A 19,260-nucleotide genomic window follows, 5' to 3' on the forward strand; every position below is an offset into this window, starting at 1 on the left:
CTTCATTCCGTAGCTCCTCCTCCGGCTCCCCTTCTCAAAGCAGCGCGTCAACGAGGTTTAAAAAAACACACACACAAAAAAAAAAGCGCCGCCCACTCTAATTTAGCGCCACGTACCTTCCCCGGTGCAACCCACCTTCGTTGCTGAATTTCTGGTCGCGCAACCGAAACTGGTTGTCTTTGAGGTAGCCCAATCGTAGCCCTACGCGATTCCCAGAAAGGGGAGCGCCTCCGCCAATCCTTGTGCTGCAAGAGGCGGTACCTGTCACCATGGGAACGGGGACTAGGTTTGTCTAGCGAGCAGCTTCAGGGGGGGGCGTATCGGCAAAGAAAGGAGGGAGGGGAAGAAAGGGAAGGAGGGAGGGAGGAAGAAGGGAGTGCACGAAGCAAACCCCGACGCCGGGATATCTTGCTGTTCGGGCTCCCGTCGAGAGAAGGCAAACCTGTTCGGGATCACCTGGTCTCCACTCTAGAGTTATGGATCCTTGCCGGAGGAAGCAGGTAAGATGTTCTCTTAACGCCGGAGCAGGGAGGGCAGCCGGAGCTGAGCGCCGAGCAATGGGTGATCAGCAGGGGTTACCCCAAGTTTCTTCCTAACCCAGCAGTGATCGGGGTTTTGTTTCGCAATTGCATGCATTATCAGAGGGGATTAGAAGGGTGGCCTTGCTGGCTGTCCCTGGAGCGTGTGCATTTCTCCGCGGGAAGTTGGAAAACTTGACAGTCCGTGGGTGAGGCGGAACCGGTCCGAGGGATTATTAGCATCTCGGATTTCTTCCTTGAGCATATGGATTCAGAGCTCCCCATTGGAGGACGAGAAGGAATGGCAGGAAGTAAAGTTTCTTGAATGCCCGTGGGATGAAAGCACTCCCGTTTTGCAAACAGGGTGGATAATGATTTAAAGTCAGCAAAGGTACAATACGAAATGGCAAAGATTTGTATAATGCTGCCCTGAGTGGGTGCAAAAGCACTTGGAACAGCAGTCGGGTGCTTGTGGTATCACTTATTAAAGTAGACGTAGGGGAGCTAAAATGTTACAAGTTACCTTGTTGTTATGCTTCACCGTCCTGCATTTCAGACTCTAGTTTTCCAGAGTTTAGGAAAACTTGTTAAAGACAGTTCTAAACTGTAATTAATGGGGTTGTGGGAAATGGCATTTAAGCAATCTGATGAGTAATAATGTAAGCTTCTAGTACTGCACTATTGTGTCATTATTGGATGATGAAATGTTTGTCATATCAGCTTCTAATATGATCCCATACAAATGATATGTTTATTATTTAACATTGTTTTAGTCATGGTCATTTATATTCAGAAAACTCCTATGATGTTCTAAGAAGATGAACTGCTATTAAACTGACTTCTCTAATTATAGTCTTGTAATGTGTAACAATATATAAAAAAGCAGTAATCTATATTAACAAACACCGAATTAACTGTTATTTATTGTAAGTTAAGATGCATATTTTAACACCACATTTTGTAACTACTGCCTACTCTGAAGACTGAGGAGACTTGAGTCTTGAGTAGCTTTTTTGTAGTAAACTAGCAAATGATTTATCAGCTTTATTAAGATGTATATGAAATGCAGAACCGATTAGAATAAAATATAGTGTTTAATATGTATTAAACTGGTTATTAGATATATTTGCATTTGAAATATATGGCTTAAAAGCAAATTAGCTTCTATAGCTTGCTTTACGATAATGATGCCCAGTTTAAAATAAGTCCATATTGTGATGGTTTAGCTCACTTGACTGAAGTATGTTTATATAGGTTTAGCAATGTTTATTATTGAAAGTACACTTGAGAAGGAATTTAGTATTGTTTTTTTCTCCCTTGTATGCATGGGATTTTTCATCCTCCTTTGGTGATTCATGCTTACATGCTAGTCTTCCCCCTGAAATATTGGGCTTATTTTAAAAAAAAAGATATTAAAACATCTTAACATATGTTATTGGAACCATTCAAAACATTTACTTGCATAGTGCAGGAATCCAAATTTGAACATTCTTCCCTTGATAATTGGACAAACTATTAAAGTGCTGTTATCATTAAGTTAAACTGGGAACTACCTGACTATAATTTAAGAACATTATTATGTGTCCTACCATGTGGGAGTATTGGCATGAGGTAATTAACAGATTGAAGTCTTTGCAACTTCATTTGATTTCAATCTTTTCTATATCTTCCCCATTTTTTTAGATTGTAGCCTCCTTTGGTACTTTTTTAATATGTGGGGTTTGTTATAATGGCATATAATTGGGGGTGCTGTATAAATAAACCATGTAGTGCAAGATATTAAATTAGAACTGAAATTAAATCAGCCCTCAACTATGAAGCTTACTAATTTAGGAACAACTGCTCTTTTAAAGTATTTTTTGAATACCACACCATTTCATTACAAAAACTTAGAAGTAAGTTGAGAGCTGTTTTTGAGATAAGTTAATAATACTTAAGCTGTTTGAAGAAAGGGCCATTTATATATGTATAGTTTTTATATTATCAGAATTCAAAATAATGTCAAATTACTGTTAAGCTTGAGGTAATACATATAACCACAGACCACACTTCGACTGTTTAGTGTTGAAATAATGACTAACGGTTTTACCATGAGAGTTACATTTTCTTAGATGAGTATTTTTAAAGCATTAGGTGAAATATTTTGAGAATGCAAATATCCAAAATCTGTATTACAAAAAATGTCACTAATTCTTCACCACTAAGTATTTTCATTTTGTCTTTACAGTTGCTATATTTAATAGTAGATTTACTTTATTTTCTGTATTTTTATTATTATTAGTCATTCTGGCATTTCCCTTAGTGGAAAAGTTAGATATAAAACTAAATATTCCTGATGATTCTGTTGTGGCTTTAGCAAGTAGCAATGTTTTCAGATAACTATTAAGGCTAAACACAATGGGAATAAGGAAGGATCGTTAGGTGTTTCTTTTTTTATATACATTTGGTAATCCACATGGATAGAAACATCCAGTTCTTTATCTTCCAGCTTTTCCAAAGGAACAATCTCACTTAGTGAACATAGCTAATTTTGAGGGATGAGTTGTAGTTCAATAACATCTGGAGGGCCACATGTTTTGTAATGCTGGGACAGAAGATCCATTGGATTCCTCAGTATTTCTCAACCTCAGCAACTTTCAAGATATGTGAACTGCAACTGCTGGCTGGAAAGTTCTAGGCACACAGGTAGGACATAGAAGTAGCTCCTTTGATCACATGTTTTCAAAAGATTTCAGTGAAGCTTTGGCAGATAGCTGCATGTTGAGAGAAGGTACGTAAACACCCAGCAAGCTCTGGAGCCCCCCTTTACCCATCACATCCAAAGTGCTGCACAGCCTTACTGTAGCTACTATACCACATGTACTAAAATGTCCATAATTTCTTCCATGAAGTAGGAAAACACGAGTGGATATGATTTATAGCATATTTCAATTAATTTCAAACATCTGCTATTCCTACATTTTAATATTGAAAATTAGTGCTTGTCTTACCATGAGTCAGCCATATAACCTCTAATTCCAACAAAGTAAGATTGCTAATTTGAGACATAAAAGTGGCATAAATTTAATTACTTGAGTTAGAATTGGGGGCAAAAAAATCTTCAACAAGGAGAATTTCAAAAGAATTGCATAGCCTCCAACTATTCTAATTCAGGTAGGATAAAACAATTTGGAGAACAGCTATAAGCGCCAGAAAAGAAGACTACCTGGACATTAGAAGCCAGCATTGAAAGATTACAGAAAGATGTCACATATCTACACAAAACAATTCCTTCTTGATTAAAGTCTGAGTAAAAACACAGAGTTGGAATGGGGCCATTTAAACAATTGAAGCCAATCCCCGCTTAGTCCAGGAATCCAAATTAAATATCCCCTACAGATAGCTGTTGTTGTCTGCTTGAACTATCCAGCCTAGAGGATCTGTGTAATTGATTTGTGTGCTTGTAATTGATTTAATCATTGAACTGGTCCTACTGTCTAGAAGGTTTTTCTAATATTCAGTTGGAATCTGTTTTCCCATCAGTATCATTATTCTGTGCCTTGCACTCTAGAATGGTCTCATTCAGTTTTCTCTTCAAAAAGCTAAACATTCCTAGTTCCTTCACTGCATTTTCATAGGACTGAAATCCAATTATTGTAGCTCTGATTATTGCTGTTCCAGTTTTGCTATAATGCTTGAAATGGGAATTGATCAGGCAAACTTAAATTGAAACTGTCATATTCTGTAATTTGAAATCTACACTTAAGTTGATGCAATCTAACATTGTAGTGAGCAATAACCAGTTGTTGGATGTGTCATTTGCATTTGTCAGCTGATTGACACATTTGTGGTAAGAACTGTTTGGTCTTGTTAAGGAGAAATAGTGCTGAACCTCTGAAGAACTTGAAAAGCTGTTATTTCTTGCCAAAATAATTATTTGCAAATCCTTTGAACTGATCTAGAGACTGCCTATTGTGGGGTTTGTTTTCTGCGTCTGTTATCAATGTCTTTTTTTTTAAGCAAGTATAGACTTACTTTAAAAGCCTGTAAAAAATGTTTCCCCTTTTAATTGGTCTTAGTTGGAATTGACGATGAAAAGTAGTGTTATGTGTTTTCTTTTATTCTTTTATTTTCATTTTGTTCTGTGATCATTTTATTTTAAACATTTTTTATTTAAATCACATTGTGGGCTTTTTTTCTGTTGAGTCTGAACAGATATCATTCGTATTGTGATTGGCTATAAATGCTACATTTGATGATGACCATTACGTATTTTCCTAGTATTGGAGACAGTATGTGTATATGAAAGTTAGCAAAATCCTGATAGAATATTGCCAGGGTATCAATCTATGGATAATATTAATGAAAAATGCCATCAATTTTATCCCCAAGAAGCCGCTTTTAAGGATAAGAGATGAGCGAGCTTTGAGTTAGCTAAAAGACATTGACACGTATTGTGTAGTTACGGGAATGACTGTAGTGCCAACTATGTAAGTCACATCGCAGTCGGGCAGTCCTAGAATCAAATCAGATAAAAGAAAACGTAGTTGTTAATGCATAGAAACACAACGATCAGAAATGTTCTAGCCCCAGCAAAGATGCTATTTTTAAAGATTTTAATCCAACTTTATTGGACAAATTAGCGTGAAATGAGTTAACATCTGTGATAATTAGAGTTATTTTTTATGATGATAACTAATGGTTAGGTGTTTTTTTTCACAGAATCTCATAGGCAACCTGGAATTTTGAGATGGGATCCGTAAAACCATATAACCCAGTGGCAATAATATCAGATCCAAAAACAGTGTGGATATCCAAAGTTGCCTGACTGTACTCTGGGTGGTAGATAGGTTAGATTTCTGAGGTTTGTTATGCAGATCTGGTCATAAACTTTAAGCTTTTTCATCCGCTTTCCTGTTTTGGTATTCTTTAATTGGATCTGATAAAGTGATAAGTGGTTGAACCCGCTCATGGTCATAAGAGCTCCTGCTTTCTCAGCTTCCTTAATTATGGCTATTGTTCCTGAAGTTTTGAATGGCATTCTTGTTTCACACTTACAAAACTGTGTGGTAAATTATACCATCTACAATTATTTTAGAATTGTTGGTAAAAACATTTTGTCACAGTCTAATGTTTTAACCATCTGAAAGATTCTGTACAAGAATCAGAGTTGAAATGATGTTTGTGTATGTCAATGCGCTGAGATGCAGCAGGAAAATAAAATTGATTGGTAGGTGTGCAGTTCATTCCTGTTTTGGTGAAAGTATTCCTCCAGTCTTAAGTGGAACACAGGTAGTCCTCGATTTACAGCCATTCATTTAATGACCATTCAAAGTTACGACAACACTGAAAAAGTGACTTATGACCATTTTTCATATTTGCAACCATCGTAGCAACCCACATGGTCACATGATTAAAATACAGAGCCTTGGGTGCTGGCATGTTTCTATGATGGTTACAATGTCCCAATGTTATGTAGTTGCCTTTTGCGACTTTCTGACAAGCAAAGACAGTGGGGAAGCCAGATTCATTTAACAACTGTGTTACTAAATTAACTGCAGTGATTCACTTAACAACTGTGGCAAGGAAGGTCGTAAAATGGGGCTAAACTCACTTAACAATTGTCTCAAAAATTTTGGGCTCAGTTAGGGTTGTAAGTCGAAGGTTACTTGTAATCCACATTGTCTCATGCGTGTGTGAACTATTGCCAGTGAACATTAAACAGAATATCGAACAATTATCATTTATAAATCTTTTTTCAGTTAATACGTTCCTTTTTTCTAAAGTGGATATCAATACATTTTGAGTAACGATGTTATAATAGTGGCTTGTTCTTGGTAACTGTCCGAGGGATTGATTCTGTGTGGATAATATACAATTTTTCTAAGTTTAAAAGCTAAATATTTTATTTTATTCCAGGATTTTTTTCAATTTCTTAGGCTAGTGTATGGTTACAGGAATTCCTACTTGCCTCCCTTCCAAATACTAGTATATAGACCACTGGTTAGACTTTTTGTTTTTTTTAAAAATCATACAAGATAAGTATTTGCTGCCAATTGCCTGGGCTTCCCAGGCTTAAGTCCTCCATTATCTTGTTGAGAGTCAAAGTTGATGGGTTGCCAAGAGGAAGAAAAGGGATCAAACAGAAGAAGCAATGCTGTGGGAGAGATGAGGAGAAGGAGCCAAATTCATGCTTTCAGTTTAGTTGATCAATTATGGATATCAAAGTTTCCTTGATAATTTTGTGATTATTTTGATTTTTAATGGGCTTCTTGATCTAGGAACAGACCCAGTGCTTAAGTGATTTCCTAGAGCAGGGGTGTCAAACTCAATTTCATTGAGGGCCGCATCAGCATTGCAGTTGCCCTCAGGGGGCTGGGTGGATATGGCCAGGGTGGGCATGGTCTACTGGGTGGGCGTGGCTAGAGTGCCTATAACCTACTGGGTGGGCATGGCCAACTCTACATCATTCGCATGAAGGGTGCCTATGGGGGCCTGGGCAGGAGTGGGACAGATCTGAGGGTCTCTGGCAGAAGGAGGGTCTCTGGGCCAGGGCCAAGGCAGTGGGGGCCGTTCCCTCACTGTTTCCAGGATGGCTTCACGGGCCACATGAAACCACTTTGCGGGCCGGATCCAGCCCCCGGGCCTTGTGTTTGACATGTCTGCCCTAGAGTCTCTTTGGTATAGTGGTTAAGGTGCTGGGCTAGGCACCAGGAGACAGAGCTGGCTGGTAATTTTAGTAAATCACTTACACTCAGCCCAGGCCACCTCACAGGGTTGTTGGGGTGGAAAAATAGGAGGCAGGTGCATTAAGTATTTATGCTGTCTTGAGCTGACCAAAAATAAAGATCAAATCAAATAAATTAATCAGTGGAACAACCTGCCTCCAGAAGCTGTGAATGCTCCAACACTGGAAGTTTTTAAGACTAGACAGCCATTTGTTGGAAATGAAATAGTGTTTCCTGCCAGAGCAGGGGGTTGGACTAGATGATCTCTAAGGTCCCTTCCAACTTTATTATTATTGTTATTATTATTATTGTTATAGTTGTTATTATTATTATAAATGTATAAATGTTTCCCTTTTAACTGCATACCTTGATCTAATAGTCTTTCTCAGCAATTACTTTTTAATAATTAAGTTTAATTTTTAATTAAAACAATGAAAACTGGCATTTCAGTTAGTTTGGTCAAAACTAAGCTATAAACTGCCTGTGTTTCAGCAAGTGACTCACATTTATTATGGTGATATATGTTCTGTACCTCTAATAGTTGCATAAGTATGGCTGAGAAAAGCTGCATCTGCCAGCCTTTGTTCCTTTAACTTTTCAGGTGTACTTTTTCTCAGTCTTAGCTGCCAAACTGTATTAAAACAAAAATTCTATCTTTATCACAACTGCCAAAAATATAGCAGCTTTGTCCTTCCCTGGAAGCCAGTAACTCTGTTCATTTCGCCAAGAAGAAATATAGATCAGTTTCACTTTAAAGAGAATGTATTGATTAAATACATTAATTAATTAATTAATCAGGGACGCGGTGGCTCAGTGGGTTAGGACGCTGAACTTGTCGATCAGAAGGTCGGCAGTTTGGCGGGTCGAATCCCAAGTGCCGCGTAACAGAGTGAGCGCCTGTTACTCGTCCCAGCTTCTGCCAACCTAGCAGTTCGAAAGCACGTAAAAATGCAAGTAGAAAAATAGGGACCACTATGGTGGGAAGGTAACAGCGCTTCGTGCGCCTTTGGCATCTAGTCATGCCGGCCACATGACCACAGAGTCATCCTCGGACAAGCGCTGGCTCTTCGGCTTTGAAACAGAGATGAGCACCGGCCCCTAGAGTTGGAAACAACCAGCACGCATGTGCGGGGGAACCTTTACCTTTTTATTGATTAAATGTCATTGACTATGGCAGAAGAAATTGTATTAGGTACATTTAATTCATTCTTCAATAAGGAAATGAATACTGTTCTATGTATCTTAGGTCTGTCTGCTTCATCCAGTTTTTGTTTTAGGTCTGAATCTACAGTCTAAGCACTTTCTCAGGGAGTCTGCTCCATTGCATTCTGCAGGGCTTAACTTGTGAGAAACCATGCTTAAGTTTTCTATTGTGACCAGACCAGTATGTTTGATCAGTCCGTGGTTGCAAATATCAGATAATATCATAGTTGACCCCAATATAATTGGCAAAACTTTTTAAAATAGGGAATGTACTGCTCTTCAGTGAATCTATTGTACTCTCAATTATTCTATTTCACAGGCTTTTGTGTAGATCAAAAAATATACATTATGTCATTGCTAAATAAAAGGCTTTATGGTTCTTTTAAAATGACTTTGATTTATTTTAGGCTGGTTTGCAGCCAGAAAGATTCTAGACTAGAAAGATCACTTGTACCTCTAAATGACTTTTGATCTCTAAGAAAAATGTGGGAGCTCTTTGCAGATCATGATAAGCTAGCATGTACAGGTAGTCCTTAGGTTATGATGGCAATTGGGACTGGGATTTCCATTGCTAAGCAATATGATTGTAAAGTGTGAGGTTACACGATCATATGGCTTAGACAGGGCAATTTCTGTTGTTCACCTCAAAGTTTCTGCCTGCTTTGGGAGGAAGCCGACAGTCAATTCCCTGGTAGCTCACAAGCAGACTGGTGGGGAGGTAAGTAGTTGCTGCCATGGTGGCGAAGGTGCAATGGTGTGAGTACAGCAGGGTTGGGGCTGGCTGCCGATGAGTGGGGGAATGTGTATGAGTGTCCAGTGAGGCACAGCATGGTGGGGCCAGGGGTGTCTGCTGCCGGATGTGCAAGAGTGTGAAAGTGGTTGTTCTAGCGCATGTGAATGCAGCTGAGCTGGGAATAACTCCTGTCAAGTAGTTGAAGGTAAATGAAGGTAAATTTGTGGCCATTGAGACGTGCACAATATGGGGGAGCCAATGGTGACTGCTGCTAGGTGTACAAATGGTGACTGCTGCACGGGTGAGCAGGCTGGGGGTAGTTGCCATAGGTGCAAGGTGCCATGGCGCCTTAGTCGGGTTCCTTGGGGGAACCTGACTATGGGGGGAAAAAGCTGCTGGAGTGTGTGTGACTTATTGAAGCATATTGTAACCATTTTGGTCACCTTCCCTATGGACTTTGCTTGTGGGAAGCCAACAGGAAAGGTCGCAAATGCAATCAGGTAAATGTGATAAATGTAAGTACTGCAATCATCATAATTGTTAGCCAGGCGCCAAGTGCCCGGATTGCAATCACGTAACCTTGATGATGCTGGTTGCTGAATGAGTGATTGTTAACCAAGGACAACCTGTAAGATTACCTTAGTTGGGACTATGCATCTCTTCACATTGCCGTCAATTAGATGAGCCTGCTATAGTTAGCCAAACAGGTTGCTATGTATACTGGGGCTCTGGCTTTTACTGCACACAAGAAGTGAGATAACAAACTGTTTATAAACAGTTAACCGTAGCTCGGTTTCCCAGTTCCCTCAGGACAGAGAAAAACTGAATTGTTTGTATGTGTGTCCAGAAGATTGAATAAGCAAGCTGTGGACGTTAATTTTTTCTATCCCACCTAATGCTATAGAGTTATATCAAAGTACAGGTGGAAAGTATGGTTCTGGCTTACTTTTCTTTGCTTAATTTAATTTTTAGTACCATTTAGCCTCTGGAAATCCTGGGATGAAAATTGGAAGGAATGCGTTTCAGCAATGCGATTCATATTTGGCGGGTGGATGTGGAAATTGGTTCTAGATTTTGTTTTGGCTCGTATTCTGCATGTGTTTCTGTGTGCCCATGTTAAAATATAGATGAGTTGAGCCCCTGCATGAAAGAAGTAACAAGAGGATAAAGAACAATCGTTTGAAACCCAGTTTAAATGATAGAAATGGTTAATGGATAGCACATTTTAAATTGTTCTGTTTGGGGATTCCTTTCCCCAGTGCTTTTTTTGTAAAAGAAAAAGGTGCCGGAACTCACACATGTCATACAACCCGTCTTGCCTACCCTACAAGGTTCCATCCAAAAAAGGTGCCGGAACTCCGTTCTGAGCGTTCTATGAGAAAAAAAGCCCTGCCTTTCCCCTAAAAGATAAAATATGCAGTTCAGACATGTTTCTTCTTGAACAAGTCTTGTCACCATTGTTAGTAACTCAGCTGAGTCTGGTGTGTCCGATCAAGCCCATTCTTGCTTATAGATAACATAACCACAGATACCATGGTCTGGCAACCTCTTGATTTGCCTGCCTTCAAAGAGCATTTTTAAAAGTTCCTAGTGCATAATTTTCAACTTCTTACATAACTTTGTGGCTTATCATCCATTTTCAAGATTCAGCTGAACTGCCAGTATTTATCTTTAAAAGTGCTACACGCTTTGAAACCAAGCTATCTAAAAACACTCTACATGTGTGTTGTGACTGTCATTGGAAATAATGTTTACATGTGTCATGAGAAATTGTAGTTGCAGTGACCCAGTTATAATTTTTAAGGAAAGTATGACTAGTGTCTACCTTTTCTTCTTTTGCTGTGCCAGAGATGCACCTCCTCCTTTTAAACATTTCCCATTTTTTTATTAATGTGTGTAATACTTGCAAATTATGACCTCAATCATATATTTTTTCTCTGCCTCCCCCCCCCATTTCATTCGCAGAGGAAATCCTTACACAATTCTTATCTGTTCACTATCTTTATCACAGCATGAGTTGTAGGAGGGCAAATGATTAGTGACCTTCATTGCCAAGTGGGATAATTGAACTTTGTTCTCACTGTTGATGTCTCACTGACTAATAGACATGGAAGTTATATATTACCACTAGTACCAGAGGTAGTACACTGTATTTCTCAATACTTGCTGCTGGAAAGAAGAACAGAAATATGCTGCTGTAATTATGCCATGTTATGGGCTTTCCACTGAGTAGACAATGTGAATTCATGTCAAACTTGTGACGTCATGTGACGTTGCGCAATGTATTGGGACAGTTTTGCCTTTGCCAGCAGTGGGATGGGTGTGGCTTCCGGATGATGCGTCCAGCCCATGGGCCGGCAGTTTGACACCCCTGCATTAGATGAACTTTGGAGCTCCATCCATTCAGGATGGTGTTGGGGGGCGGGAAGAGAGGGGAAGAAAGAAACGTATTTGCCCTTTTCCAGCTGATTTTGAAATAATCTTCACACAAAAGACTTTTTCTATTTTATTTATTTATTTTTTGAAGCTGCCTAGACAGCAGCAAAATTGTGAGATGGTTTTGACGAAGAGAGAATGGCTGACCTCTAAACCAGGTGACACTTGAGTTGTCGTCTGCTGACTTTACTGTTTTCTTTCTTCTTCCCCCATTTTAATTACTTCTGTCCAATTCTACACTTTTAACTATAGCGCAAGAGTAAATTGGAGTAGGGACAGTTACTAACCTGGGCCATTTCTCTGTCATGTGCTGGGAGTGAATCTTTTTCTTTTTGCCTTGCTTGTTTTAGACTTACCCTATCTGGGCAGCAATCCAGATGATTATGTGATGGTAGCAGAGTTAACTTTTTGTATTTCTTGCCTTCATTTAATTATCTGGATTGCCAAAGCCCACATAGGATAATCCCATGAATACCCAAGAACCATCAGGGATTGTGGCCTCACTCTGCATTTCTGTCTTTTGAAATGTAGCTGAAGGAGTAAGTCTTCCTGTTTGCTTTTCCAATTACAAACAAACGAAGAAAAGGAACATGGACCTATTTCTCTTAGCTGTCTGAGATTAAAAGAGGGCCTCATGTCTTTGTCTTTTATTTATACTTCCAAACGTAATCAGAAGTTAGGATTGCCATTCATCCCCCCACTGTGTTTTGTCCTGTTTTGCATAAAAGGTTTTATTCCTAATACTGCTTGAGGGTTTATTTGGCAAATATGTGGGAGCTGGCTGTGTTCCAACAATAGAATGGAATTAAATCTGCACAGTTGTTGACGTATGGCTAATATTAGCCTTTCAAGGTAGACCACATTAGGAAATCAATCTCATGTAGGTCTAAACTGTACTATTTTTATTGTTATGGCAACAGAATCTTGCAAATGTCCCCAAATATCTTCATATGAATCAGGGAAGATAATGTCTGTGACATTTACATATGCTACATTCCTGCCCAGGATTCATGTTTCTTTTATCTGACCATTGCCTTGGTAGCAGTTCTTCCTGTCCTTTTAGGTAAGTCCTTCAAAAGGCCATTTCCTCTGTCTTCTGCCATTCAGGAAACTATATAGAATATTTGAACTGCTATTGAGAACTTCTCTGGTATTTCCATCCTTGCTAGAATAAAGTATATTCATGTTTTTTCACCAATATTGGAAATAAATAATAAATTTTGGAATAATAAAGAATAAATATATTAATTAGGCTTTTTAATTTGCTATTCTTGTTGCAAATACAGGTAGTTATTGTTTTAAAATACTATTATTAATATTATTAAACCATTTTTGAGCGGGGTTTTATACGATGGGGTAGTAGAATGTTAGCTGAAGAGGAGAGAGAGAGAGAGAGAGAGAGAGAGAATGCCAATGAGGTTTATGAAAGGATTGGGTATAAATGAAAAGCGGTTTCAAATGGATAGAGGATAGTAAAGAAGTTTCAGATATGGAAAAAAGTGAAGTAGTGTTTCACTTTTAATGTTGGATGTGAGTGGGTAGCTTCAGAGATCCTTGGTGAAGGACAGAAAGCTATAGCTGCAGCATTGTCTGTTCAAATTGTCTCACAAAGATAATGAATTAATGTGTAGTGATGAGGACAACTCTGTGGCTGAGGAACAAGCCCTGCCCCATGTTTAATAAATAGTTGGAAGTACCCTGGAAGCCACATCTTGAAAATATCAGTGAGGGAGAAAAGGAGACTGACAGGTGTTGAGAGCTGGAGATAAAACAGATGACTCAGGAGGAATGAACACAGAAAGTAGCTGTTGTAGTAGTTGTCTTTAGCATTGCAGCAGAGGTCAACTGGAGGATGGAAAAAAAGAAATTGAGTTGGAAGGAATTCAGATTGCAAGTGGTTTTTAATGTCAAGGTCCAGGAGTGAGAGCCATGCAACCTGGGAAGAGAATGAAGGAGGTTGGAAAGTCTGACTTGCTTAGCAGAACAAGGGCATAAGGTTGTGGGCACATAGTCCTGGTAGGTTTTTAAACAGGATTGTTGTAAATTGAATGATAAGCTCCTAGAAATTACAGCCATAAAACTTTTAGATCAGGGGTGTCAAACTCAATTTCATTGAGGGCCGCATCAGCTTTGTGGTTGCCCTCAGGGGGCCAGGTGGGTATGGCCAGGGTGGGCGTGGCCTACTGGGTGGGCGTGGCTAGAGTGCGTATGGCCTGGGTGGGCGTGGCCAGCTCTACATCGTTCGCATCAAGGGTGCCTATGGGGGCCTGGGCAGGAGTGGGACAGATCTGAGGGTCTCTGGCAAGAGGAGGGTCTCTGGGCCAGGGCCAAGGCAGTGGGGGCCGTTCCCTCACTGTTTCCAGGATGGCTTCGCGGGCCACATGAAACCACTTCGTGGGCCGGATCTGGCCCCGGGCCTTGTGTTTGGCATGTCTGCTTTAGATAATTGTTTTATGGAAACAAAACCCATTCCAGTTTGGGAATCAGATCTAGAGTGGGTCTGATCTGCGGTAAATGCTCCCAGAAACTTAATGAGTAAACCTCTCAGCTACTTTCATCTGAAGCAGCATTGCATCTCCATACTACCATAGTTAGTGAGAGCTCTTAGAATTCCCTTTGCAGATTTTTGCCAAATTGATGCAGTTATTCCAGCCAGTGCTCTCCACCCAGATATCAAAGAAAATGAAACAAGAGGGTAAGGCATACCTCTCTCCACCCTGGTATGATACACAGAATGTTTTCAGTTTAAAAGTATATTGGTTAAATTATACAAAGAGAACCTAACAGGGCGTCCTATTCAAGATCTTATGTTCCTGAAGAAACAATACAAACAATACAAAAAAAAAAGACTTCCCCAATATTTTCTGGCAGCTATAGATAACAGCATCCCAAGCCAGGAACTCTACTCTGTTTTGGCATCTGATAGCCTCCCATTTGATAATCCCTTTTTGCTTCTTTATCTTATACCTCCTTCTGTACGGGAGGGACCATTTAGAGCATTATGCAGTATTCACAAGAAGAGAGATCCCCGAGGCTAACCTGCTCCCAAATTGGGCCCCAGTTACAAATACTGAAATAAAGTCACTCATTGATTGGTTAAAACTTGCTTAAAGCTCCAGGCAATGATTTTACCACAAAGAGCCTTGGTGGAGCAGTGGGCTGATGCCTCCTTAAGTAACACCAGCTGCCTGCAATTAGTGCAGGTTCGCATCCCACCAGGCTCAAGGTTGACTCAGCCTTCCATCCTTCCGAGGTAGGTAAAATGAGGACCCAGATTGTTGGGGGCAATAAGCTGACTTTGTAATAATGCCGCTTGGGGTGTGTGTGAAAGCCCTAACAAGCAGGCATATACATAGAATGAAGGCTACTGCTAAACTTGTAAGCCGCCCTGAGTCTTCGGAGAAGGGCGGGATATAAATGGAATTAAAATAAAAAATAAAAAAAATCTGAAATACTACAAAATAATATGAAGTGGTAGACCCCTATCTTTGTTTTCCAGCTTACTTATATTGATTGCTCTGAGCAAATTCCAGAGGATTGGGGCCTAGCCATTATGGTGCCCATTTACTGCCTGTTAACTATTAGCCTATCAGCCTCTTAAGCAGAATAAGTGTACAACAAATTATTTATTTATTTATTTATTTATTTATTTATTTATTTATTTATTTATTTATTTATTTATTTAGATTTTTATATCGCCCTATTCCCGAAGGACTCAGGGCGGTTTACAGGGCAGCATAAAATACAATATAAAATTAAAATAAATTAATTAAGCCCAACAATTAAAACAATATATAAAAAGCCAAAACCCCTTCAGTCCAGGCCTGATAGATCGAGAAACCAAGTTTTCAGGTCCTGGTGAAATGAACTCAGATCGGGGGCGGTCCGAATTTCCACAGGTAAATCATTCCAAAGGGCAGGCGCACCCACAGAGAATGCCCTCCCTCTGGGGATCACCCGCCGGCACTCCTTAACCAGCGGCACCCTGAGAAGGCCCTCCCTGTGGGAGCGCACAGGACAATGGGAAGTTGATGCAGACAGCAGGTGTTCCCTTAGATAATCCGGACCCAAGCCATTTAGAGCTTTATAGGTCAGTCGATTGGATTGACCTAGAGAACCTACTGGCAGGTGAGCAAGCCGGCTTCAGGTGTGGACTCTATTTGTAGACATGCCATTATTTTTCAGCACTTGGCAAAAATATACATGTCTGAAACAGGCTCATGCATTTATTGATTTCAGGTCCACATTTGATCCAGTTACCAGAGAAAGGCTCTGGTTTAAGCTTCTGCATACATCCATTGACATGCGCTTATTATTGTTTATGTACAATCTTTACAAGAACTCCAGAATCAAAGTTCAGTGCAGCACACAAGACCACTACACTATTCTAACTTAGAGAGGAGAAAGGCAGAGATGCATTCTAGCCCCTCTGCTGCTTAATCTCTATATTTTGTTTTTATATTTTTTGCATCCATCTTTACACAAAGGGAAAAAACAGTCCAACCTATCAAAACAGTACCGTAAAAAACATTAGAAACACAAGTTAAGATAGGGAAGAAAATGGTAAGTCAGCACCTGTCCACCCTAGACAAGTTCATATCACCAGGACCAGATGGATTACACCCCAAGGTTCTCAAGGAACTGGCAGATGTGGTCTCAGAACCACTGAACTATATCTTCCAAAAATCCTGGAGCACTGGGGAACTACCAGAGGACTGGAAAAGAGCTGATGTAGTTCCCATCTTCAAAAAAGGGAAAAAAATGGATCCAGGAAATTACAGACCTATCAGCCTGACCTCAATATCTGGGAAGATTCTGGAAAAGATAATGAAACAACAAATCAGCGAGCACCTAGATACAAACAAAATCATTACTAAAAGCCAACATGGGTTTGTCAAAAACAAACCATGCCAGACAAATCTTACTGCATTCTTTGACCAGGTGACAAAATTAGTGGACCAGAGGAATGCTGTGAATATAATTTACTCGGACTTCAGTAAGGCATTTGATAAAGTAGATCACAACCTACTACTTGATAAGATAGAAAAATGTGGGTTAGACAGCATCACCACTAGGTGGATTTGTAGCTGGCTGACCGGCCGTACTGAGTGTGTGGTCCTCAATGGAACTGCATGTACATGGAGGGAAGTGTAGTGGGATGCCCCAGGGCTCTGTTTCTGGGTCCAGTACTCTTCAACATCTTCATCAACAATTTGGATGAGGGGATAGATGGGGAACTCATCAAATTTGCAGATGACACCAAGCTGGCAGGAATAGCCAACATTCCAGAAGATAGGTGTAAGATACAGAAGGTTCTTGACAGACTTGAACATTGGGCACTATCTAACAAAACGAAATTCAGTGGTAGAAAAGTAAGGTTCTACATTCAGGCAAGAAAAACCAAATGCACAGGTATAGTATAGGTGGTATCTTGGTCAATAGTAGTAACTGTGAGAGGGATCTCCGAGTCCTAGTGGACAATCACTTAAATATGAGCCGGCGGTGTGCTGCAGCTGCCAAAAAAGCCAACACAGTGCTAGACTGCATTAACAGAGAGATAGAATCAAGATCACGTGAAGTGTTAATACCACTTTACAATGCCTTGGTAAGGCCACAGTTGGAATACTGCATCCAGTTTTGGTCACCATGATGTAAAAAAGATGTTGAGACTCTAGAAAGAGTACAGAGAAGAGCAACAAAGATGATTACGGGACTGGAGGCTAAAACATATAAGGAACAGTTGATGGAATTGGGTATGTCTAGTTTAATGAAGAGAAGGACGAAGGGTGACATGATAGCGATGTTCCAATATCTCAGAGGCTGCCAAAAGAAGAGGGAGTCAAACTATTCTCCAAAGCACCTGAAGGCAGGACAAGAAGTAACGGACGGAAACTAACCAAAGAGAAAAGCAACTTATAACTAAGGAAAAATTTCCTGACAGAACAATTAAATCAGTGGAACAACCTGCCTCCAGAAGCTATGAATGTTCCAACACTAGAAGTTTTAAGAGACTAGATAGCTATTTGTCTGAAATGGTATAGGGCAGGGGTGGGCAACCATGGCTCTTTTATGACTCGTGGACTTCAACTCCCAGAATTCCTAAGACAGCATGGCTAGCTCAGGAATTCTGGGAGTTTTTATTTATTTTTTATTTTTATTACATTTATATCCCGCCCTTCTCCGAAGACTCAGGGTGGCTTACAAGCTTAGCAGTAGCCTTCATTCTATGTATATGCCTGCTTGTTAGGGCTTTCACACACACCCCAAGCGGCATTATTACAAAGTCAGCTTATTGCCCCCAACAATCTGGGTCCTCATTTTACCTACCTCGGAAGGATGGAAGGCTGAGTCAACCTTGAGCCTGGTGGGACTCGAACCTGCACTAATTGCAGGCAGCTGGTGTTACTTAAGGAGGCATTAGCCCACTGCTCCACCAAGGCTCTTCCATGAGTTGAAGTCCATGAGTCATAAAACAGCCAAGGTTGCCTACCCCTGGTATAGGGCTTCCTGCCTGAGCAAGGGTTTGGACTAGATGACCTCCAAGGTCCCTTCCAACTATTATTATTATTATTATTATTATTATTATTATTATTATTATTATTATTATTACCATCATCATCATCATCATCATTATCATCATTATTATTATTAAGGTTATAGCTAGCTACTGCACTGAAGAGCCCTTTGAAATCTACAACAGTAAAATTAAGATCACGATCTTTGCAAAAAGATCTAAACTGCACACCTGTAAAATAAATGGTCAGAACATCAGGCAAGTCAAATCCTTTAAATCTTTGGGCATAGTTTTCCATAACTCCACTAAACACAGTGCACATCAAAACTGTTACCCAAAAATGCCTAAAAACATTAGTAGCAATTCTGTCTTTCCATTTTTCCAGAGGACCACAGTGTATTCCAGTAGCAGTGAAGTTATACTCAGCTAAGGCTCATGCACAACTGCTCTTTGGTGCTTAGCTGGGACCTTACTCCTGTTTTACTACTCTGGAAAGGATACAGTCTAAATTCCTAAGAGCTATATTTCAGGTAGTGCACTGGGTCCCAAATGTTGTACTAAAGCAGGACTAACTGAAGCCAAAACAGTTGCATGGATCTACATTTTTGCACATTGCATAATACTACTCTTTTTCCCTACAGGTTTGAGTTTTCTCCTTATAGTAGACAATTTCGAATCAATATGGTTCAAGCTTTCTCACAAAAACTTCAGTACAGTATTGTTTCTCCTGGGAAGTGCTTTTAATGATGGGATATAAGTGTGCACTTAGTGCATTTAAACAATGTACTAAAGATCTGGAAATCCAGCAAAATTGGGCTGCTTTTCCAAAGAATGTTTTCTTGAGCAGTCATACTTCTCCTTTTAAAGCCATGAGATGATCAAATAACTTTCCCCAAAATTCAAAGGGGAAACTTTAGCGTGCTGCAATGCATTTCCCACAGCAGTTTTGGAAGCCTGATACAAAACAACAACAACAACATATAAGCTGAGATTGTGCCCTTTTGTAGACCAGGGTCCATTGAAACTACAGCTCATGCCCTGCTATACTGCACCTTTTACAAGGACTCATGAACTCAATTTATAACACCTTATCCAATAAATCCAGGAACTACTGATCTTTTTATGTACAACTACTGTTATCAAATCAGT

At 39.9% G+C, this 19,260-nt stretch overlaps 1 protein-coding gene across 1 annotated transcript in view; it reads left to right on the forward strand.

Moving 5' to 3' along the window:
- The first annotated feature begins 241 nt into the window (after positions 1 to 241).
- NUCB2 (nucleobindin 2) overlaps positions 242 to 19,260 on the forward strand; it is a 42,788-nt gene continuing 23,769 nt past the window's right edge. The window contains exon 1 of the mRNA XM_083348765.1: positions 242 to 500. Coding sequence (XP_083204891.1) covers positions 477 to 500 — 24 coding nt within the window. The 5' untranslated portion in view covers positions 242 to 476. The remainder of the gene's footprint in view (positions 501 to 19,260) is intronic.

This window comes from Vipera ursinii (assembly GCF_947247035.1).
Source record: "Vipera ursinii genome assembly, chromosome: 1".
NCBI lineage: Eukaryota > Metazoa > Chordata > Lepidosauria > Squamata > Viperidae > Vipera > Vipera ursinii.